The 25079-nt window shown below is 46.1% G+C and overlaps 1 protein-coding gene across 2 annotated transcripts in view; it reads left to right on the top strand.

The window, feature by feature from the left end:
• NSMCE2 (NSE2 (MMS21) homolog, SMC5-SMC6 complex SUMO ligase) overlaps positions 1-18447 on the top strand; it is a 210215-nt gene extending 191768 nt beyond the window's left edge. Inside the window, exons 5-7 of one of the 2 annotated variants that reach the window (XM_027602694.1) lie at positions 10237-10337; positions 10762-10868; positions 18093-18447. In XM_027602694.1, coding sequence (XP_027458495.1) covers positions 10237-10337; positions 10762-10868; positions 18093-18210 — 326 coding nt within the window. In that variant the 3' untranslated portion in view covers positions 18211-18447. The remainder of the gene's footprint in view (positions 1-10236; positions 10338-10761; positions 10869-18092) is intronic. The other variant, XM_027602684.1, reaches the window with a different exon arrangement.
• The last annotated feature ends 6632 nt before the right edge of the window (positions 18448-25079 follow it).

A 25079-nucleotide genomic window follows, 5' to 3' on the forward strand; every position in this document is an offset into this window, starting at 1 on the left:
GTCCATCAGGTAAGGAGATTTCCCCAGTGTTGCTCGAAGAACTGCTGGACTTGAACACGATTGCATGCACACTCTGCCCTACCTGGGGAAATTCAGCAAACGCAAGATAATTTTCACATGTTTGATGACTGATTGTTATACTTTCCTATGAACGTAGATGGCTCAGGACAGACAGAATCAGAACCAATCATGTGGAATGATTTCTTTCTTGGACTATGACCTCTATCCTCTTGCATTTTGGTAATTTGCTTTTGCACAGACGTGGAACCCAAAATGTAGAGTGGCATGACCTAGGCAGTGTCCTGTGGCTCCCTTCTGGAAAATTAGTAATGAGATCAAGGACCAGGTTGTCTTTTTCCACACTATTTGCCTTCAAAGCAGTCTTCTTCGCTGTTTTCATCTTATCAATTTCTATATCATAATAGTCAAAGCAATTGTTTCAGCAACCGCCCATTCACTGAACATTTATTAAGGCCTTGCACCTTGCCTGGACTCCCTGAAAATATGAAGATCAATAAGGCAGAGTTCCTTCCCTTAAGGAATTCAGTGTGAGAGGAGGGTAGAGAAGCAAACAGATGATCACCACGTGTACAAAGACACTCGGGAGGCTGAAGGAGGAATCACATCTGCTTTGGGACTTGACCGAGGAAATGCTGACTTTGAAGAGTAGTCAGGGGTTGCTCGGTGAAGGGCTAGCAGAGGTGCAGAACAGCATGGCAAGTGTGGGCCAACAGTCGTCAGTTTGGGGTAGATATGCGGGATGGAACCGAGGTGGATAGCAGAAGGAGGCGAAGATGCTCTGGGCCAGCTAATGAAGTCTTGTCACGTTTAGGAGGCCATGGATTTAGAACGGTAACTACTGAGAGTAGGGGGACTAGATTGCAGAGAGGCTGAGGCAGAGAGATGAATGAAGAACTTTTTGTAATATTCTAAGTAGAAAATGCCAGGGGCTTGAATTAGGACAGAAGCAGTGAGAACAGAGGGGAGGAGACAGAGTGAAGTTTGTTTAAAGTTTTAAGACCGAGATGGGAAAGGGTATAAGAACAAATCGCATGTACCATCTTGGATGCCTGGATGGGTTGTGTTTCCAACCCTCTAAAATAAAGAGTACATCAGATGAGCCTGAAAGGGATTTCTCACCTTCTGATCTGTGCTTGCTTCGTACTCTACCATGGATCTGAATAACTAAGAGTTGTAGACCCTCCCAGTGCTAGCTAGTCAGGCTTTTCCTATCCTAAGTTTTTCTAGTTAATTGCCCAAAACAAAGAAATAGAATGTGTACATTAGGCCCCCTGATTTTGCTTGGTAACCTAGAGAAAATCATTTATAAACCTTATCCTATAAGAAGAAGCACTAAATGCAAGTACAGAGTTTGGGGCGGTTTTCAGTATTTATTGGCTTAAAATGGATACTGTATGACCAGATCTTGACTGATTGGTTTTTGCCCCACCGGTAGAATGCACTGGGTTCTGTTATTTTAAAACCTTCATATTTTGTGGGGCGCCTGGGTGGCTTAGTTGGTTAAGCATCTGACTTCGGCTCAGGTCATGATCTCAAGGTCCTGGGATCAAGCCCCACATCGGGCTCTGCACTCAGCAGGGAGTCTCCTTGAGATTCTCTCCCTTTGCCCCCCAACCCCGCTCATGGGCACTCTCTCGCTCTCTCTCTCTCTCTCTCTCAAATAAAATAAAATCTTTTAAAAAAAATAAAACCTTCATAGTTTGACATATGCCATATTTTGACTGTATTTAAATAAATGGAGGCAAATTAACACATTGATGTCAGCTGAGGACAAAGGATATGTCCAAAACAAGAGTAGGTAAATCAACAAGTACATGATAATGTGAAAGGGTCCGTCTTATTAAAATGTCAGCTCACTTGGAAGAAATAATCTGAAACTGTTCGTTCGGTTTGCTTTCACGATCTTGGGAGAGTGTGTTGAAAGAGCCATGGAAGTGAAAGCGGACAGCAGATTGAAGATGTAGATAGTGCTGTGTCAGCCAACTACAAGTGGGCTTGTGCAGGCCTCACTCTGCCCTGGGGCGTGGAAGCGCTCATCCCATTTCGAGTCCTGGATTGGACGGTCATGTCGTTTCTCTTGGGGTGATTCCATAGCACGTGATTTTTACTTAATTGAGCATATATGTTGCACACACCCGCCCTATGCTAGCTCTGTGGGCATTCTGAATAATAATAATATTAATAATCATAACAGTATTTGCTGATCACCTGCTATTTGCCAGATACCCATTCCAAGGTCCAAGAACTTTTCAGAGATCAACTCATTGAATCCTCAGACAACTCCGTGAAGTAGTTATGATTATTAGCTCCATTTGACAGCTGAGAAGACTGAAGCAAAGAAAAGATAACTTGCCCAAGAGCACCCCGCTAATAAAGCGATGCAACCAGGATTTGAACCTAGGTGGGCTGTCTCCAGAGCCCGTGTTCCCAATTACAGTAGTTCCCACTTCTTACCTCCCTGAAGGATCTGGTTTGGTCATCACTTTCTGCTGGAGGTTCAGCTTCGTTCCTCACCCCACCTTCAGAGATCCTCTCGGTTACGCGCCTACTTTATTCAAAACACATTATTATGAGTACATTCATTGCGCAAAATGCTAGTATTTGTAACTGTCTCTCCTGCCAGACCTGATCTTATCCTCCTTGCATCTGCGCCTGGCATTTTTGTGGTGTTTGGCACAGAGCAGATGTTCAATAAATGCAGCTTGTGTTGAGTTGACTTGACTTGAACACACAGTGCTTCTCCCCAAGGAGCTTTCGGCCTACTTGGAAAACAGTTTCTGTCTCCATGAAACAACCGAAGAATGAAGAAGTTCAAGCTAAGAATACAGTACAGGCAGCAGGTGTTACCAGATTTCAAAGAAGGAGATTCGCTGCAGGGACCAGTTTGGATTGGGTTGGATTGGATAGCTTCTCCAAGTACACAGAATCTGAGAGGAATACAGATTACAGCTAAGGAAAGGAAGAACATTGGTCAGAATGTTGACCTGAGGTGGCTGTGAGTGAAATGCTCACTTTGAAGGGGGGCAGCGGAATTGCATCAGAAATATAGGTTGAAAGTACCTTCTCAGGGATACAGATCAGATATGAGCACCTCAGAGAGGCAAACCCTATTCTCTCCTGGGAGCTTCTTTGCTGGTATCTTGTATATGCATAATCCTCCCAAGACTACTTTATATTATATATAGAAGATCCTGTGTGACTGAGCTCCCTGAGGGCAAGGACTGTTTTTTTGCCAACGCCAGGGACAGTACCTGGCACGTGGTAGTGGTCAAAATAACAATGGCAGTAACAATTTACAATTATATAAGTAACATTGATTATAATATATATATATATTTATGATACAGGACATTTACTAGATCCTTATTATGTTCTAGCCAGTGTTCTGATTGAATTGTATCAATTCAGTCTTTGTTGAATTTTGCCGTCCTGTGAAGGTTATGACATCTTGGAAATCTTTAATTATGTAGACCCTCTCTGGACATAATCTGCATCTTAATTCTGCAAAAGCTGCACTCACACACACACACACACACACAGTCTGAACCAGAGCCAGAGACTGTTAGAAACTAGGAATCCGTTTGTTCAGTGGCAGGTTGGCCCAACCAAACCGCTAGTGCTCAGGACAGGCCACCTGTCTCAGGAAGAAACTGAGAGACAATGCTGGACAATCAATAGTACAGTGGAGTGGACCACAAAACCACACACACACACACACACACACACTCTCTCTCTCTCTCTCTCTCTCTCTGTCTCTCTCTCTCTCTGCTCTTAATTCCAAGCCGAAAGGACTGGGCGTGCTGACATACTTCTTTTTCTACTTAGAGTCTCAGCCCTAGTTCACAGGTGGGGCCACTCCTAGACCCAGCTGTAGGTTACAGGTTATCGGGCATGAGAAACAGTCAGGAATTGGCCTAGACACACGTGCAGAAACAGTTTGAAACGCTGTAGCTAGATAGCTACAGGGTTTCAAACTTGGAATCTATGTTCTTTTGCCCAATTAGGGAGGCCCCCCAAATCTTCCCTGTGTTGGCTCAGCCTCTCCAAATATGCTGTACTAGAATCATGCAAGGAAAATAATCTGGACAGGGCAATAAGCATTTCGAGCAGGCAGGAAATATTTGTAAAGTATTTTCTTCATATGCTACTAACGTTCAAGAGAAAAGTACTTTTAGAAAAATGTTCAGGCTTAATTGAAAAAGCACACAGTAATCAACTTTTATTCCCAGTTGGCATAAAGCTGTCTTACTGGTAGCCAAATTTGGGATGCCTGAAGACAGACAAATGACTAATACTAGGGCTGTGTGTGGCCAGGACCAAATGTATTTTCTGACCACAAGACCATGTCTGGACTCTCCTTTATAATTACCACACAGCCTACTATAATTGTAAAACTTATATTTACTTCCTGCCTTTGACATGTAATTCAGGGTCCAAGGCTGTACCCCAAGCTGGAGTGAAGTAGTCTCTGTTATTTGCTTAAAAGCTATAAAAATCATCATTGTGCGAGGATGTGTGTGTGTGTGTGTGTGTGTGTGTGTGTGTTGCCACCGCTATTAAATCTGTTAAGTACATCCTTGTGAAAAATATGCCCACCCTTGCCTTGTCAGATGAAGCGCTTTACTAATCAGATATTTATTGAACTACTCCTACATGCCAAGGACATTTAGACTCTCGGAAACACCAGTGAGCAAGACAACAAAGTCCCTGCTTTCCGGGAAGAGAACAGGGGGGAGGGGAAAGGAGGAAGGGAGGGAGAGAGGGAGGTGAAAACAGCACTTACGGATTTGTGCCTTGTGGAGTCACAACCCAGTAATGGGAGAGAGCATGCCTGGGTGGCCTCTTTTAGCTTGGGACATCAGAGAAGGCCTCTCCAGAGAGAGAACACTTAAATGAACGTTTTAAAAGGACAAGAAGAAGTAGGAAAAGCAAAGATCTGCAAGAAGAACATTCCAGTCAGGTTAGTGTAAAGGCCCAAAGACAGGAAAGAGTGGCATGTTCCAGAAACAGAGAAAAGACCACTTTAAGTCCAGCACGGTGGGTGAGAGGGAGACTGGTCGGGGAGGTTGGCTGTGAGCGCCGCGGCAGGAAGCAGTGTGGGAGCATTACGACCCTTTTCAGAGCAGAGATTCTAGGTAGGAGGCTACTGCAGCGGTCTGGGCAGGAAGCCATTGTTTGGACTGGGATATAGTAGAAATCGAGAGAAAGGGCTAGATTTCCTCGATTTAGACTTAGGGAATATAGTTTAGAACCAGTCAACAGAACTTGCCAATAAGGCTCGATGTGACGAACAAAGGAAAACGAGTAATTAAGAATAATTCCAAAAGTCTTGGCTTGAGCAGCTAGAAGGATGATGGCTGACTGGGGACGACTGAAGGCAGAGCTGTTTAGCTCATTCCCCGTCATAACTGACTGATGATGAACCCACATCTTGGGGTTCAACAGATGTCCTCACTACCCCCTAACTTACGTCCCAGGGGAATATTCATAGACTTCTGGAATTCTTTGTGCACTTGGTTACTACTTCAGGCATTTCCGTGGTTTCTCTTTCCGCTTCACGTTCATTTTATGACATCCGAAGCAATCACGTCCAAGTTACTAACTCACACCCTGACACATCCCTTATGGGTACCTCTCTAACATTAACTCCTGTCTGCACTTCCACCGTCCGCATGTGGCTTGGGTACCCTCCCTCCCAGGCAGGGACGGAAGGGGGGGATTTGAGATTTGCCCACCAGATCACAAGTTGACAGCCGACACGTACTTCTAACAACATACCCTGTGTGTGTACGTGGAACGCAGTATGACTAATTTTCTTGCTTTTCACTTTATAATAAGGAAAACTTTTTGTGACCTCTTTAATAATGATTAAATTGATTTAATCCACTTATTTATTATAATATCACTATTTCCTACTTTTGCCTTAAAAATATTGTGAGGCTTAAGTTTTCTGGCCTATACCAGAGGGTATTTTGTGAGGATTAAATGTGATAATATATTTAAAGTGCTCAGTACAGTGGCTGCAGTGTAGAAGGCGGTAAACTTGAGGTGCTGTTATTAATAAAATAATAATCTGGGGGAGGAAAGGGTGGCTCCCAGAACCTACACACTGGTTTTAGTCTTCAAATTAAGCAGGCCAAGAAAACAGAGCCATGCGCTGATTTACTAAATCCCTGCCTACCTTTGAACAAAATCTATAATGTCTTTAGATTTCGGATTTCTCAGGTGTTTGAGAGAATTAGGATAGATAACTTCAGCTTTAAAACTTATGTGGTGCATCTGGGTGGCTCAGTCATTAAGCGTCTGCCTTCGGCTCAGGTCATGTTCCTGGGATCCTGGGATCGAGCCCCGCATCGGGCTCCCTGCTCAGCGGGAAGCCTGCTTCTCCCTCTCCCGCTCCCCCTGCTTGTGTTCCCTCTCTCACTGTGTCTCTCTCTGTCAAATAAATAAATAAAATCTTACAAAAATAAATAAAACTTATGTGGGTCTAGTAGATGATCTATATTTTTCTCTCCAGTCTTCCTTTACCAAGCTTATCAAAAAGTCTTATCTTTGGATCAACTAAATGAGTGTGACTGATATTTACTGCCAGGTGTGACCTTCCATTAGCACATCAGAGATCCCAACATTAATATCACTTTCTATAAATACCGATTTCGGGTGAGGAAATGTTCTATCTCAAGAGAGGTTTAGCTATTGAGGCTCTTTCTCTTCTTAGACTCCCAGCCCGTGAACTATTACTGTCGGCGTTCTTCCTCTGTCTTACTTTTGTTACCTTCTTTCATGATCACGGATGTTGATAGCCGCCTACAGTTTTCTGAGTTCTCCACTCAGCCTTCCTTAGTGATTGTCATTGCATTCGAGTTGTGCTTTGCTTCTTCCTCTACCTTCTACTTTAAAAATAGAAAATAAAAAACAAACCCACAGCTTTTCCCATTGGCAGAACTCTGTTATTCATCTAACAGAGTTTCTGGTGACTTCCACAGTATCACATCTACAGTCAGAAAAATGCCATTAGGGAAAAAAATAATCTGCCATCAGCTCAGAAGAAGCTCTGTAAGAAATGGACAAAGAGGGACCTGAATTTTGACTATCAAACACACAATCAGAAGTGGGCAGTAGCCGCCCACAGGCGGAGGCTTTGGAAAGTGAATTAAAGAGACAGAATGCTCTTAGCTCTGCTCCTTGACTTTGCTCCTTGTCCACCTTTCCTGAGCCCTTGTGAGCAACCACTGGGTTGAGGAAGGACTCCTCTAGGAGTCTAATTCTTTGCTCTGTGAATGCCAAAGACGGGTCCTGGGACACATAAAAACCCTTCGTAGGTCCCATCCCACATCACAGCAAACATACCTCCACATTAAATATACTTTTATTGCTGACAGAATTTTTTGAAAATATCTTTATAGTTTTGCTTTGGAAATAGGTTGGTTACAAGTACCTTATGATTGGCTATTTATTTATCAGCAATTATCTTAGCATACCTGGGAATTATTAAGCTCAAACCTAAATCCAGCCTACATATTGCTTCCAAATTGAAATATTTTTGATTACCAAGTCAGCAATTTTTTTAAAGATTTTATTTTATTTATTTGAGAGAGAGAGCACACGTTGGCTGGTGTGGGGGTGGGGGGGCGGAGGGAGAGGGAGAAGCAGACTCCCCGCTGAGCGGAGAGCCCGGGATCATGACCTGAGCTGAAGGCAGACCCTTAACCAACTGAGCCACCCAGGTGCCCCCCAAGTCAGCAATTAATGAAGTTAATCTAACATTACATTTTGTCAACCTTTTTCACTTACTAATCCAGTTTTGTGGTTCTCCTGTTCTGAAGCCAACAAATGATTTTCAAGGGCTCAGACATTTTTACAGGTCCTTGAAAAGCTAGAAGGCACAGTACCCGAGTGGCCAATGGTTAAAAATGCCCTGCCTGGGAAGTCCTATGCTCTGAGGTCTCCACTCCTGCCTTCTTCAAGGAATGAGAGCTGCTTTGAGGGACATTTCTCTAGGAAAACACAAGAAGCTGACATACAAGTAGCAGTAGTCTATAAAACAAGGTGAAACCCCTACAAAACCAGAGTAGCTAGGGGCAGAATCCCTGGTGCCAGCCATTAGTTCACTGGGTGACCTTGAACGAGTGCTCTGTGGCCCTTTTCCTGCCCGCAGTGGTCCTTTTCTGGACAGGCATTCCATCTGGCCAAGGTGGGAGGCCCGGGCCGTCAGTTTTAGGAACAGAACGGTGTGCAGGACCATCTGAACCTGAGACAAGGGTCTCCCTCCCACATTAAAAACAAAGCAATTGTTAACATTGATGTTATTTTGCCAGAATGAAAGAAGGAAGGGGAAAGAAAAGGCAGTAAGGACAGGAAAGGCTGGGGGGGGGGGGGGTTGCGCGCGGGGGAGAAAGAGGAAGGAAGACACTGTCAACACTTACATTTAAAAAGCTATTGATCTTTGATGTCTGTGCAAAATGATGTCTCCCTGCTCCAGAAAGAAAGGCTTTCACATGAGATACTCATTCTCATTATCCCATTCAGAAGCCATCCATCATCTGTTTGCTCTCAGTAAGGAGCAAGTGTGATGAAATGAAAAGAACATAAATTTCAGAATCACATAGGCTCTCCAAAGGCAGCCTTACCATGAGTGTGCTCAGCAGTTCTCAAAATGTGGTCCAGGGACCCCTAGGGTTCTCCCAGGGCCCTTTGCAGGTACCCACGAGGTCCAAACTATCTTCATAATAATACTAAGATGTCACTTGTCTTTTTCATTCTCTCTCTTTCCATAAGTGTATTTTTCCAGAGGCTACATGACATGACGTCACAACAGACTGAATGCATAGACAGATATCAGAATCCCACTGTCTTCTTATTTATTTAAAGATTTTATTTAGGGGTGCCTGGGTGGCTCAGTCGTTAAGCGTCTGCCTTCGGCTCGGGTCATGATCCCGGGGTCCTGGGATCGAGTCCCGCATGGGGCTCCCTGCTCGGCGGGGAGCCTGCTTCTCCCTCTCCCGCTCCCCCTGCTTGTGTTCCCTCTCTCACTGTCTCCCTGTCTCTCTCTGTCAAAATAAATGGATAAAATCTTTAAAAAAAAAATATTTTATTTATTTATGTATTTAGAGAGAGAGAGTGGGGGGAGGGGCAGAGGGAGAGAGAGAATCTCAAGCAGACTCCCTGCTGAGCGCAGAGCCCAGTGCAGGGCTCCATCTCACAACCCTGAGATCAAGACCCGAGCCGAAATCAAGAGTCAGACGCTCAACCCACTGAGCCACCCAGGTGCCCCTCAAAATCCAACTATCTTCTATTAAGCCAAACAGCAAAGATATTTTCAAAAATGTAAAAACGATGCCACTCTTATCTCAAACTCTTTTGTTGTTGTTCTGGAAAATATAATTACTTTTAGTTTTGAAAATAACATTTATGTTAACATGCAGTGGAGTTGTTGGGTTTTTTAAAGTTTTATTAATTTAAGTAATCTCTACACCCAACGTGGGGCTTGAACTCACAACCCTGAGATCAAGGGTCACATACTCTACCGACTGAGCCAGCCAGATGCCCCAGGAGTTGTGGTTTTTTTTAAATGATTGATAAATGCATATTTTTAAAATCCCTAGTCTTAATGTCTGCTGTGGCAAATATTGGTCACTATAACCCCAAATAAGTTTTTTGGGGTCCTCAATAATATCAAAAAGTATAAAAGTATTCTAAGACCAAAAAGTTTGAGAATCCCTGAGCTAGCTAATAGTAGTTACCCTTTATTGAATGTTTCCTTGTGCCAGGGGCTTTGCAAAGCATGCTACATTTGTCATCTCTTTTAATCTTTGCAACAAAGCTATAAAGTAGAGGCTTTACGAAAAAGATCTTACTAGCCTAAGGTCTCCCAGCTGGAAGTGAAAGAGATAACCAGGCCCTTCTGACTCCAAAGCCACACTCTGGCTTACTGGACAGTACTCCCTCCCAAATTGATTCTTTGAAAAAGGTATCTCACTGCTCTGAGTCTGTTTCCTTATCAAAAATGGGCAGAATCCTACCTACCCTGCAGGATTCTCTTAAGAGCAGAAGAGTTAACGTGCATCCAAGTGCCTAGCAAGGTTGCCTACCACCCAACAGACCCTGAGAAACCATTAACCTCCTTCCTTCCTTCCATTCCTTCCTTCCACTCCCTCCTGTCCTTAGCACAACGTTAGACCACCGTGGCTCAGCGACTTCCCTTTTCCCCTCTAGATGGTCTTCAAGCCGACAGAGAGGCTGATGGAACAGAAGGAGTTGATGAAGATATGATTGTAACCCAAAGTCAGACCAACTTCATCTGCCCCATTACACAGGTATTGTCTCCTTCCTCCTTCCCAGAAAGACAAAGCAATTCACTTCATAAAGGCAGAAGACTCGTGTTTGCTTTCTAGCTTGATTTCACTTCTCGGGTAAGGAGAGAGGAGAGGAAAGGGATGAAGTCCCGGAGGCTGTGGGGGAGGTTCCCCGGGCTGGCAAGACTTTTCAGTCAACCGTGCCCTGAGGGATCGAGGAGGACATTCTTGGCCCACGAGCCAGCTGACATTGGTGCCACGGTCTCCCTGCCTTTTCCTCTGTGGCCATCTGCCCCAGCAGTGATCTAGAGCCACGACACTGCGAGGTTGAGCACGGGAAGCCCCCAGATGAGGAAAAAACAGTTCTAAGTAATTGGTGACTTGGAGAAGTTTCTGGAAGTGGATCATTATCATTCCTGAAAGCTGAATGTCTCCTTGATTGCAGGTGGAAATGAAGAAGCCGGTGAAAAATAAAGTGTGTGGCCACACCTATGAGGAGGAAGCCATTGTGCGCATGATTGAGTCCAAGCACAGGCGGAAGAAAAAGGCCTGGTGAGTCGGCGCCGGAAGGGAAGTGAGCCTTCCCAGTGGTGGTCAGTCAGAGGTGGTGTGCTCGCGCTAGAGGAAAAGACACTTCCATGTCCCCCATAAAGCCCACCCACCTCCCTCATGGTGTAAGCACGGAAGCCGGCTTTCTGGAAAAACAATACACGACGGAAAAATGAGTAGTCTGCTCAGGAAGAAGCTGAAGCAACTTCAGCCACACCTTCGAAACAGGAGAAAAAGGAATTGGGTGCAAGTTTCATCATTAATTAATAGGAATGTTCATGAAATTGTGCTATAGCCTGAGAAAAGATTAAGGGGAACTGTGATACTAAGAGATTTCTTTTTCCCCTTCTGTATGAACTTACACAAGAAGAAATGGCAAATTTTTTTGCATCCTGCGATACAGGTTAACTTGGTTAAAACGTTCCGAGATGAGATTTATATCCAGAGGTCTTGATCGAGATTGAATTGTCAGGGAAAACCTTTCCTATCTTTAATTATTTAAATAACTTTCTGAAAGGTTCAAGTAAATTTATGAATCACTTCAGTGAGAAAAAAAAATTTTTTAATTGGAATGTTTGGAGAATCTTCCTTTTACCTGTATGTTATATGTATTTCCACCCCCTGCCCACCCCCGCCACCTGTGCATTCCTACCCCCCTGGTGCACAGCCTTGGAGGACCGTGGCTCCATTCCTGTGATAACATGGAATCCTGGGTTGGCTAGACTCACTATAATTCAGTTTGGCATTTCTCGTGCTCTTATCACAAATTTGTTGTAGGAATGGAATTGCAGGTGTGACCAGTTCTCAATGGACTTCTGATAACAGTCACTTTGATGTGTGGCTCGCTTCTCCATCACCCAGAAATTTGCTGGTCCAGACCCAGAATTGGAATTCCCCAGCATTCCTCCTGTGGGCGTGGACTTAGAGATAGGGTATTTGAGACTCTAGATATCTTGATGGTCATTCAGGCAAGTCATTTACCCTCTTTGTCCCCGAAGAATGCCCTCATGACTGCAAAATTAAGAGTGTTGAGTACATTTGTATCCATTTTGAGTCCCAGCTTAGAGTTGAGATGTTGTATTTCCCTAGTGAACCTTCCATTTTCCCTGTGAATATAATTTCCTTTGTTTCTGGACTTCTGAGCCTTCCCTTTCTACTGACTTTTTTCTGTGTTCATTCTCTGAAAAACAACCTTTTAATTGGCGGAAATGGTAATTGCTGAGAATAGATATTCCCAGATAGTTCTTTTTCACAACGCTTACTTTCTTAAAGTTTATGATATTCTCCCAGAGTCAGATTTGGAAAGAGCAGGCACTGATAACAAAGTACATTTCTCACAAGTCCCAGGATGGGGATGGTGACTTGAAGAACAGTCTCACGTGTAAATGGATCTTCCTAATTACACGTTCGACTTTCTAATGTCCTTTGGCTTTTTTGAATTGTACACGCTAGTCGGAAGCACGCGAGTAACATTTGTCAGTTAGAAAAGTGTCTTTTTCCTGTCATGCTTCTATAACATGAGCGCAGATTCTGCAAACCGCAGGGTCTCGTAGCTTGATAATAACAATTAAGTCCAAGTGGAAGAAGTGTGGGAGATTCAGAGAGAAGGTAGTATTTTTACTGGGCCTTGAAAAAAATGAGAAGGATTTCAGAGAATGATGAAGAAGAGTCCTTCTGGCCAACAGGCTCGCCCCATTCAGAGCCTGTTCTACTTGGTGGTCGGAAGGTACAGTCGTGGTTACTCTTTGTGAGCGGGAGAATGGAAGGATGCTCTGGACAAGAACAGTAGAACAGTAAGGAGAGTGGTGTCAAGATTCATTATAGAGATGTTAAATGTCATGAGTTCTTTGGTTTCCTCATCTATAAATTGATGGTAATGATTGTAATTGCCCCCTGGTATGTTTGAAATTTGAATATGATCTATGTGAAGTACTTTCAAGTCCCTGGCCCATGGTAAGACTCGGTAAACGGTACCCTTACCCCCCCCCCCCACCGCCACCCTTATTCTTGCCGCCATTATTCCGTAGGCATGAGACAACACTGCAGGGTTTTGAGGGAGTCAGGTGAGTCAAGTTGGAGGTTAGGAAGTTACTCCAAGACAATTCAAGAGATGGATAAAAAAGGCATGAGGTGACAGCATCAGTGAGAATGTGTTTGCAGGGGATTAAGTTACCGATGATGGGGGCCTGACTGAGGCAAGAGTCCGAGGCAGAAGGGAATGAGAATGGGGCCCATACTGGGGGCACAGCTAGCAGGATTTGGCAACTGAGAGTTGAAGGGAGGAGGAAGGAATGGAGGCTATTTCCAGAAGGGTAGCGGGCTCGTTAGCCAACAGAGAGGGCAGGAGTGACAAACACATTTAGGAAGGATTATGAGAGGCGCAGCTGGGGTCCTGGGAAGCTTGGGGTCCTAGCGACACAGCCATTTGGAAGTGCCCCTGAAGCCCAGAAAATGTGAGGTGTTGAACCCGGGAGAGAGCTCTGAGCTCAAGACGTCATTGAGAGGTAATGGCTAGAGGAGGCAAACCCACTCCCCTGCCGCCCAGGGGCAGCTCTGGGCGGCAGGTGAAAGCCGGCCGAGAACCACCAAGGACAGGACCGTGGCCTGGCTCCGGGCAGCCCGGGGCCCGCGGCCAGCCCCGCTCTGCTCACCGCCTCGCCCTCAGCGCCCGTGGACCCTCAGAAAGGCATTGCACGCATTAAAGAGAAGGCAGTCGGAGGAAGAAGACCCCAGGGAAGCCGTCTGAGGCGTAGCCCGACGAGACAGGAAGAAGGAGGGGAGGCGCGTGTCCCAGGAGCAGCGGGGCTGTGGGCAGAGTCCTGGAGACAGGCTGCACTTGGCAGCGGATTACACCTCAGGGCCTCTTCATCAGCTACTCCAGAGCTTCCTGACTGAGCATGAAGCAGTGTCATTTCCCATGATGCATGTGAGCCCGAGGAGCAGTTCTGGGTCCCCTTTGTTTAAAAATGTCTGTGACACATCCAGTTTGAGAAATCGCGGTCCTTCCTCCTAGATGGCTCTAACGTTACGTTTTGTCAGACTGGAGATCCAGGTACACTGTATGACTGGGCGCTGACTGGAATCGTCCTGGCCATGCTTTGGTGTCTGCGAAGATCTCTCTCCCCTGGCTTGAGTCAGGATAGAACTGTGGAGACTTTGGCCCTCACTAAATACGGTAGTTAAAACAGTTTCCTGAATAACTGGGCCGTGCGTTATCTCCCTAACAGAGCTGCCTGATGATTGCCCCAGTAATAAGATATTTCCAGTGTTCCACAGTCACGTCGTTCCTTTTTTGCTGAGGAACAGGAACTGTGTTTTACCAACAGTCCCATTGAACAGCATGTGGAGTACAATGAAGTTGAGGAGGGAGGTGTCGGTGAAGAGCGGAGCACTGGCGTTGTGCTCACCGTCCCTAGTTCACTCTTGGCCAACGGGCCATTTCGCCTCTCAGAGCCCCCATGTCTTCTTGGCAGAGCAGAAAGAATAACAGCATCTCCCGGGATCTTAGGATTACAGAAACGGTGGGGAAATTCCAATCTAGGCCTGGACCAGCACATTTCTTGGCAGTGGAGGAGCAAACCACTCAAGCGAAAGCTCCTTTGGAACTGCAGAACGCTAAACAAATCGGCAGTGCGGTTAGAAAGGTCGAGACTGTCCGTGTTGTTATTATTTACCTCACCGCTTAGTGACACGTTATTTTAGACTCAGAGGAGGGAGGACAGAGTTACTCGGTGTATTTAGGTTTGACCGGAGCCCGTCCCACTCAGACTTCCGGAGGTATCCGTAGACCTCCTCCCAGAGCTGGATTGGACCTTGGAATTCTTGGGACCCAGATCCAGGAGCTCACAGGACTCCAAATCTTGTACGTTAGAGCTGAGGCTGAGGCCAAGGTTCCCCGCAGCCTTCTGGGACCCCTGAGACCTGGGCTCTCTTTGTTCAGTAGACACTTTCATGCTTGCTCGATGCTCTGATGGAATGTTCTGCCCTGTCAGTGACCCGACTTGAAGACCCAGCCTCTCCTTCGAGGCCTGTAGGTCTGACTGCTGCACAGTGATGATGCGAGAGCTTAGGATTGGGTATTGCCACACCTAACTTGCTCACCAGGACGTCCTGGGGATTAATGCACAAATGCTTATATAGAGTGTTATTTCTCCGGAGGAGGAGTGCCCTGATTCAGTATCATGTCATTACGGGCTTGTCTTGTCCTTTGTAGCTGAAAAACTTGTGTTTGTTTATTAGATAGGGTGAGAAACAAGGTTCTCCCTCCGCTCCCGAATCGACCTCTTCTCCAGGAAGTCTTCCCTGACCCGTCACTCAGGCTGGGCAGAGCGCGCCTCATCAGGCTGCCCTAGCAGCCTTGCATCGTACCTCGCCCATGTCCCACCGGCACCCCTCAGTGGGGCTGCCTCCTCTCCACGGGCTTCTTGGGAGCAGAAGCTGTGGACTAGAGTCAAGTCCTCAACCCTTGTTGCACATCGCCCTCCTTATTTCTCCCGGCGACCCCGTTCTATGTCATCTTCATGGCAGAAGAAACTGGGGCACGAGAATTAAAGCCACTTGCCCAGAGGGTCACAGCCAAGAGGCTTGAGCCCACGTCTCGCTCACTCTTGAGCCTGTGTTTGTGTCAAGAGGCCATCAGCTCCCCCTGGGAGGGCTTTTGGGTGAATGCCTCTGTCCCCCAGGGTTGATCCCTTAGGTGAGGTCAGACTTCTTTGTTCGGGACACAGGTCGCCCTCGGCTCCATCCCATTGTCCCGTTGTGAGGAATGAGCCTGCGGCGTGTGGTTGATCGCATCAGACATGTTCAGAGTCCTCTCACGTACCGACGGGGCGACTGATGTCACCAGGAAGTCCTCCGCACCTCAGTCTCCACGTCCCCCTCTACGCTTATTCACCACCTGGCCATCGGGGCTAAAGACTTGGTACTCGGGAGTGGGGAGGACTCCAGGCCGGCCATCGCAGTGCATGGTCACCAAGTGACAAGTACGAAGTGAGGGTGACCCCCAGCGCATGTCACCCCGGGGCCCACTTTGAGGTGCATTTCCGCATCACAGACGTTGAAGTAATGAAAAAAGTGCCCTTTCTAAAGTCGTGAAAGTGTCTGTATCCCTCTCATAATCACAGCTATTTACTTCCACAGTTAAAGAAACGATTCACTTTGAGAAACCAGTGTAGGACATGTCTCAAGCGCCTCCAGGCCTTACCCCAACACAGAGCCCGACGGGTAGAAGGACGCATAGCTGGGCAGACCGCCTGATCCTCTTTCCCATGCGGGCCTCTTTACCATCACATTTTAATACACATCCCTGCCCACAGCGGGCACATTTCATGATTTTAAAAATAAATATTGTTAGCACGCATATTATCTACTACATTGATTAATGCCTTTCTTATATAAAGATGCCTTGGTCCAGAAAGAGCAGCCAAGAAGACTGTTCTCCATGTTGAACAGCCGGGCTTCCCACCGCTGGACAAATCAGAGTTCCCATGATCAGCTTCCTTCCCCTTCTGGTTTCTGTCTTTTGTCTTGTATTTATTACTTTTGATCTTGTCTTATAGCTGTTATTTTTTGTCTTAATATACCTGTGCTTTTCGGAGAGTTGTCTCAGATCACTGGGCCGGAGCTCTGTGTGGGCAGGAGTCTAAATTTGTATTGCACAGTCGGGTGCTCAGAACCCAGCACAGGGCTGGTCTAGTGCTTGCACAAATGCGTGCATGTATGCGTTGGGTATGTGCACGATACAGACAGATCAGCCACTCGAAAATGTATCAGAAGAATGATGGTCAGGGATGCTAGTCTTAGGAGATAGTGAAGGGGGCACGGGGTAAGACTGAGCACCGTGTTGCCTGTAGCCCTGGGAAATAGGAATTCTGCCGCCACTTCAAATCTGAAGGCATAGAGGCTCAGGAAGGGAACATTTGTTGCCTGTGGTCTCGTAAGGAGCAAGTAGGTGTTGGCCATATTCAGAACCAGGTCACCTTAACTCCACACCCTGGGCACTCTACCCTACCCAAGTCCGCTTCATGCTGAGAGGAAATCAGGTGACTTCCTCCGGCCCGCTGCCTTCAGAGGGGACCACATCTAAACAGAGCCGCGGCTTTAAGTACCTCCCCCACTTCCATGGGTGACTCACACACACTGATTTCTTCAGCCACAATTTTCCCGAGTCTCTGCCAGCCCACACAGTCTCTCCACCGGGAGGACGGGTGGGCATTTCGGAGGGAACAGAGACCACCTGGGACTCCTGACTCCATCCCCCTTGCTCCCCGTAGAGATAAAGGGTACCCCCAATGAGCCCGTTGGCTGGGGGCCAACTCTGATGAAGCTCAGCCCTTCTCTTCCCTTACACTGTGCCTCTGACCCCACAGCAAGTCCTAGAGGTTCTGTTTCCGCCCTGAAGCCGAGCACCACCTGCAGCCCCGGCCTTGCAGCCCCCTGCCCCGCACTGCGGCGGGGCTCTCCTACTCTTCTGCATTCATCAGCCAGAGCCGGGGTTCCTAAACATAAACCAAATCGCGTCCCTCCCCTATCTCAAACCCTCCAGGGTGTTCTCTTCATATTTAAAAGATAATCCAGGGGCGCCTGGCTAGTTCCATCGGAGGAGTGTGTAACTCCTGGTCTCAGGGTCGTGAGTTCGAGCCCCATGTCGGGTGTAGAGACTGCTTAAATAAATAAACTTAAAAAAAATTTTTTTAATAATAAAATCCAAAGCCCACCTGACCCTCTCCAAATGCCCTCCGTCTCTCCCTGGGCATCTCAGCCACACTGACCTTGCTCTTTTACTCCAGGCCACCAAGCTTCTGCCTTCTTGGCTCCTGCCTCTGCCAGGGCCACACGCAGCACCTGTTCTAGATAAGATCTCAGTAAGGCTTGCCCTGACTCCAGCTAGAGAAGCCTCACCCCACACTCTGTCCCTTGACCCTGCTTCTTTGTCTTCAGAGCACTTAATGCGAGTGAACTCACAGCACATGCTCCCTGGTGACTTAGTGATGATCTCTGTCCCTCACTGGAAGGCGAAGTGGGCTCTGTTTGACTCCTGCCTGTGCTCTCAGCCTTGGGCAGGGACAGGCTCAGGTAGGCCGTCAGTGAATAAATGAGTCAGGGCACATCAGTCCCGATTTCTAGAACATTCTCCTTTTGGCTAAAACGTCTTCATGTAAATACTTGTATGTGAGAAGAGTTTAGGCCGAAGGCATCCAACTTAAGTGATTTTCTTCTCCTTGACAGTTGCCCCAAAATTGGCTGTAGCCACACGGATGTGAGAATGTCTGATCTCATCCAGGATGAAGCACTCAGAAGGGCCATTGAGAGCCACAACAAGAAGAAAAATCGTCCATCCGAGTAGGAAAAGCACACCTCCCTGCAGGGATGTCCGCAGCCTACCTCCTACCCCAGCCGCCTGGAGACAGCAGTGTTTCTCAGAGCACCTTGACTGGCTGCATAGCGTACTTTGTTGGGGTAAAACTTGAAAGTTTTAAGTGTAATTGGAAGCCTTTTTCTATGTCACAGCAAAAATCCAAGCATATGATATTGTTTATTTTTGAGTGTTCTATAATTTTAAATAAAACTTTGATTATCTGCAGCGTGTCCTGTCTGCACCTCCCGAGGTATAAATTGTTCCAGTGGTGTGGGCGTGGTGCTGGCCAGGCCTTCCTACTTCTAATATTTCAGGCTGTTTTTTAGTATGGTTGTAACCAAACAATGTCTTTCGAAGGATATTTAACAGGGAAACATGGAGAAAGACCCCCCACGGCTAGCATTGTCTAGCAGCATCATAAACAAGAGCATGAGGTTGTAAAGCAGAGCCAGCTTACTGACCTATATTTACTTTGTGTATCGACAGTTCCCAATAGGTAAATGCGTCTGTTTGTCATCCTGACTGACCAGCACAGAATGCTCCGGTGAGCAGGCTTATCGGTGCAATGATACTTGGTGCCCCTAATGGAAATTTCGCTATGGCCCTCCGAGAGCCTGAAGTATCATTAGAAACAACCACATCCTGACTGTCTCCGCCTTGCTCGGTGGCTCTCTGCAAGTGGCTTCAGGCTCCTGGGCCTTGGGGTCTTCAACCGTGACATAAAGATGTTGAGCAAGATGTTCTCTCATGTCCCTTCAGCCCCAAACGTCTGTGGACTTAGGACCAGCCAGGTCTTCACGTTGAACATCTTTGATTATATTCTGTGTCAAGAGTGCTAATCTATTAAATAATCTCCATAGCAACCTTTTATCAACTAGAATATTTAATTAAACCAGACAAAGCGTACCCTGCCTACACTAGGAAACCAAGAAGAGCTAACAGGGGCTAATATTTATTGAGCACTTACTGTGTACCAGGTGCTAGTCCCCGGGCTTCACATATATATGTTCACTCCTGTGATCTTCACTGTCTGCTGAGAAAGGTACAAGTTTTTTTTTTTTTTTTTTTTAGATTTTATTTATTTATTTGAGAGAGAGCACAAGCAGGCTCTCCACTGAGCAGGGAGCCTGACGCGGGACTCAATCCCAGGACCCTGGGATCATGACCTGAGCCAAAGGCAGATGTTTAACCAACTGAGCCACCCAGGTGCCCGAAAGGTACAATTATTATTCATTCTCACTTTGCAGATAAGTAAAATGAGGCACAGAGAGGTGAAGTAACCCGTGGAAAGTCACAGAGCTCATAAATGGCTGAGCTGGGGCAGGACCTCAGGTAGCCTGATCCCAGAGTCTGAATTCTTAATCCTATACTCTCCTCCTCCCTATTGGTTTATTTAGATCTAGAAATATACTCAAAAGTTCACATTTAAGAAGTGAAGCTTCTGTAAATAAACAAAAGAGTTCATTAAAATGGAGGAAACAACTGGAGTTGACATTTACTAGGGAGTGAAGGCCATGAAATAATACATATTTGATATTTAAAAGCATAGTCTAGGGGCGCCTGGGTGGCTCAGTGAGTTAAGCACCCGACTCTTGATCTCAGATCTCAGCTCAGGTCATGATCTCTCAGGGCTGTGGGATAGAGCCCTGTGTCAGGCTCCCTGCTAAGCAGGGAGTCTGCTCCTCCCTCTCCCACTGCCCTCTCCCCACCTCTCTCTCTCAAATAAATAAATAAATCTTAAAAAAAAAAAAAAAAAGCATAGTCTAAAATGGCAGAGTTAATTCTGAAAACATTTCATGGAATTCAGAAATGAGAGTGACATGCAGTTGTCTACAAGTGAAGTCAATTTGAATTTCTTAAGATGCTTCATCTGAATCAGACTTCCTGAGGAAATGATTATGTTTAAGCCAGAACAAACATACTTTTAATGTAATGTGGTTCTTTTGTGAAATACTTTGTTTCCTAAACAGATAGGGACAAGCATGAAATACTTACCCAAGATTTTATTTGCTTTCCCCCACTCTTGGTGTGGACACCAGTATCAATCAGAAAAACGCAAAATGACACCATTCCACTGTGGCAAAGGTACAGTCTTTGTACCCTGTGAAGTTTTTTCCTTCGTTTAGTCTTCAGAAGCTATGTTTCATGAATTTGTCTAGCCAATTAAAGACTTGGACGTTTTATATAGAATTTATTTTCATTGAAAATTTGCCATTTGGTTGTCATTATCAGTCTGGCATATTTGTTAAATTTCTGTTACAGGAGTTTTCCCAAAAAGTGAAGCCTTTTCTTCAAATGAAGTTGTATTGCTTGTTGAAAGGGGGGCAGCTCTAGTCAAAGAGGAGTTTCCATGCCCTTGTGCCCAGGGCAGCCCCGGAGTCCTGAGATTACACAAGGCCCCAGGAGTGACATTTGAAAACCCTACTAGACACTGTAGCTAACTCAATTTTTTTTTTTTCCCAGATATGACTGATTTAAGACTTGGACAATTGTACCCACGTGGCATTTTTTTAAAAGATGCCAGTTCCTTTCAAGAACTTCCAATTAAGTGTAAAACACTCCCACAGACTCCAAAAAATAAGATAATTTATCTGTCGCCTTATGTGGAGCCTCAAACATGGAGCGTCCAGCTTTGAGCGGCTCCTGCAGGGAGTGCTGCTTTCCCCCCAAACACTCCCGGACTGAAGTTTTGTGTGAGGACAGAAATAAATCACAGGACGGGCCGGCTCCAAGGCCACTGTGAACTGATCTCTGGCTACACAGTAGGCTCCAGCCTAAGTGCCTCAAATGTATCACCTAAGTTAATCCTCCCTACAAGCCTAGGAGGCCGTTGTTAACCACATCCATTTTACAGATGGGAAAACCAAGGCTCAGAGTCATGGAGTCCTTTGTCCAAGGTCACTCGCCTGTGTGGGGGAGGGCCCATATTGGAACAGAATGGTGAGTGCAGGGGCAGCTCTCTGACCCACTAGGCTCTTGGCCCCGGGGCCGCAGAGGGCACATAAACCATCAAAGCTGCATTTCTATCCCGGCTTTATTGCCATCACTGAGGCCACCATTTCCCTGGCTTGCAGACTCCCGTGCTCCCTTCCCAGTTCCCTCTGCAAACACCCCGCCCAGTCCAAGCCCTCCCTCCTTGCTTCACACATAGACTGTTCTCTGACCTCTCATCCTCCCCCTTTGCCCTATTACTAACCTACTAGAAAACCCATGGAGTTATCTTACATCCTACTCAAAAACGTTCCTGTTCTAAGGAAAGAGGTTGACGGCACAGCCCCTGGGCTCCCCAGCGCTCTGGTCCTCCCCCTCTTTCAATGGCAGGGGAGGTTTCCTGGCTGGCTCCTCCCGGCCACCTTGGCTGGGAGTCACTCCGTCCCGCCGGGCCTTAGAGTTTTCGGGTGAACTAAAAGATTTGGACTTCGCCCCAAGGTTTCCGCGAACTCTACGATTCTGTGTCTTGTGTTCAATGAATCGGTCCTGAGGGAAGTGTCAGCCCTTTTGAAGGAAAACAGGCTGACAGCGAAATCAGTATAAATTTGAACCAAATGTATACGTCGCCTTGTCAGCTAGTCATCCAAGAAATACTTTTTAAGGCCCACTTTATGCTATGGTTTGTGTTAGTCTCTTTGGATATAAAAATCGCCCCTCTGGAAGACTCACTGTCTAGTTGGGGCCGACAGATACTTGAAAAACAAATTCCACAAAAGGTTATGTGAGGGCCGCGTGTAGGGGACAGTGGCACAGAGGAAGGAAATACAGGAAAATTCTTGAGTAACCCCCAACTGTGTTTTAGGAAATCAGGTAACAAGATTCAAAACAAGAAGTCTGCGGAACCTGACTGGGAGAATAGGGAGTGAATCACAAGGGTTTTATTGGAAACTCCTGACGTTTGGGAGATCTGCCTACCAGCTTGTGTCGGACTCAGGGGGAAGGGACTAACCTCTGACGAGAAGTCAGCTAAACCAGCGGAACAGGACCCCCTCACACCATGCTTAGGGAAATGCTAACCGGTGCGGCCACTTTGAAAAGTTTGGCTTTTGAGAAAGGGGTTAAACATAGAAGTTACCGCACAACCCAGCAAATCTACTCCTAGGTGTCTACCCAAGAGAAGTCAAAACACGTTTCCACAAAGACTTGTGTATGAACATTCATAAGTAGCATGACTTTTAAGAGCAAAAATGTGGAAGCCATCCAGATGTCCAGCTGGGGAGTGGATGAACAAAACTGGGACTCCGTACGGTGGTCTGTTACCTGGGGGTCAGAAGGAATGAGGTCTTAACGAACTCGCACCGTGGCATGGCCCAACACCATGCCGGGTGAAAGAAGCCTGTCACAAAGAGCATAGCGTGTCTGAATTAATTTCATCACATGAGATGTCCAGAAGGGACAAACCCATAGGGACAAAACGTCGATTAGTGGTGGCCTAGGGCCAGTGGGGGTGGAAACAGGGAGTAACTTGCACAAGGGAATCACTTTGGAGTGAAGGACGCGTTCTAAAACCAGATGGCACAACTCTGGATTTACTAGAAGTCCCTGAATTCAACACTTCAAACAGGCGAATCTTACGGTGTATAAATGATACAAACGAGCTGAGTGAGGATTGCTTTACAGGACAGGGAGGAGAGAGAGCCTTTCTTCATGGTCATGGTCACAGTCAGATAAAGCCCTAAATTCAACCGGTGATCAAACCTCTATCAATACTCTCGGAAGTGTTTCTGAAGCTTAATCTTAAAGATTAGAGTGAAATAAGAATTCTGTTCAAGGGGCACCTGGGTGGCTCAGTTGGTTGAGCGACTGCCTTCGGCTCAGGTCATGATCCTGGAGTCCCGGGATTGAGTCCCGCATCGGGCTCCCTGCTCAGCGGGGAGTCTGCTCCTCCCTCTCATGCTCTCTGTCTCTCATTCTCTCTCTCTCTCTCTCAAATAAATAAATAAAATCTTAAAAAATATATATATATATATTTAAGAATTCTGTTCAAGACTCAATCCCTAATCACAGGATTAGAAGTAGCAATTACTAAAGAAGTGTTAAGGGGCGCCTGGTGGGCTCGGTTAGTAGAGCAACCCTCGATATCAGGGTGGTGAGTTCAAGCCCCACACTGGGTGTGGAGCCTACATGAAATAATTTTAAAAATAAAGAATCATTCCGGGTAAATGAGAGGATAAGATTAAATAATGACCAATAGCTCTAACGAACTTAATTTTACTTATTTCTATTTTTTATGTCCCAATTGTATATGCATTTTATAGGCAGTGATCCCTAATAGTAACCAATAGTTCTAATTAACTACTTTTTGTTGTTGTTGTTAAGTATAATGCGGTGAAAATTCTGGCCATTTCTTTTCTCTGTTCATCCTGCTATTGGGAAGGAAGACATTCACTCCCTAAAGACGACCTTGTGATTCATTCAGCGGATGGCAGAACAACCCAATATAACAATGTCATAAACATTTACGACCACAGAAAGGAACATTTAGTGGGGACTTTTTTTAAATGAACAAACACAGAATTGGCCTTAAAACAAAAACAAAAAGAAAAAGCAAGATACAATTATGAAAGGAAGCAACCCCAGGACCACCTTTCATCATAAACGGAATACAAACCAGAAATGGAGTGCTGTTAAGAAGGGAGTCAGCATGCTGCCGGAATGTTCAGGAAAGTTGTCATTCCAGTCCAGGGAACCCGGGCCATCAGGCTCCACATGGGGGTCCGGAGCTGAGCTTCTAGGCTACTTAGGGTCACCACGGTTCACAAAGAATGTGGAGACTCTGATTAGCCCAGAGAACAGCAACAACAAGGCTAAGGATGATGAAACATGGACGCTATGCTGAAAGGAACTGGAATGTTTTTGGCACAGAGAAAAAAAACTGAACCTTCTGTTTTGTACAAAACATGGTAACTGTGAGGAAGGTGCTACAAGGCAATTGGCAGTAAGTGCCGCAGGAGGGCCGATTAGAGGATCTTCGGTACTCCAAAGAAAAATTACTATTAGTGTCTTAGTGCCAGGCTCTCCTCTGGGAAACCATGGGCCCCCAGGGGACTATGGATAAAATTCAGAAGGTTTATGAATTCGTATGGGGGAAATAAAAATTACATCTTTACTTTTACTAATCTCTAATTGGAACTTAGCATTTCCTACAATTATAAATGTAGGCAACAGGGGCGCCTGGGTGGCTCAGCCGTTAAGCTTCTGCCTTCGGCTCAGGTCATGATCCCGGGGTCCTGGGATCGAGCCCCGCATCGGGCTCCCTGCTCCGCAGGAAGCCTGCTTCTCCCTCTCCCACTCCCCCTGCTTGTGTTCCCTCTCTTGCCGTGTCTCTGTCTGTCAAATAAATAAATAAAAATCTTTTAAAAAATTTAAAAAAAAAGGTAAGCAACAGACTACAGTCGAATTAGCAGTACCTGCGACTTTGTCATCCATAAAAATGATAAATATTTTCATGTTGCAGTCCTGTTGCTGTAAAGATAAATTTATACTCACCTCTTTTAAAAATCTAGTACTTTGTTCCCTTCTGGCAATGATGGGCTAACAGAAATGGGATTTGCCCTCTCACCTTTAACAGCTAAAAATCCGGACAGCATATATGAAAGGTGGTTTTCAGACATTAGACAACAGGATATTGGACCTTGCCCTTGTTTAGCACCTGGAGAGTTCCCAGGCGCCCTCGTGGGGGGGGGGGGTCCTAGAGGGAGCCTGGTAGGTGACAGAGCTGAAGGTTCAGGGAGGCAGAAATTGCAGAGCAGAGAGCTGGGGGGAGACAGCGGCCCAGAGAGGGAGCTCTGGAGATGTGCAGAGGGTCCCCCTGGAGTCCTCAGCTGAGTCATCACCAGCTCCAGCCAGTGAGAAAACTACCTCAG

Source organism: Zalophus californianus, chromosome 4 (genome assembly GCF_009762305.2).
Source record: "Zalophus californianus isolate mZalCal1 chromosome 4, mZalCal1.pri.v2, whole genome shotgun sequence".
Taxonomy (NCBI): Eukaryota; Metazoa; Chordata; class Mammalia; order Carnivora; family Otariidae; genus Zalophus; species Zalophus californianus.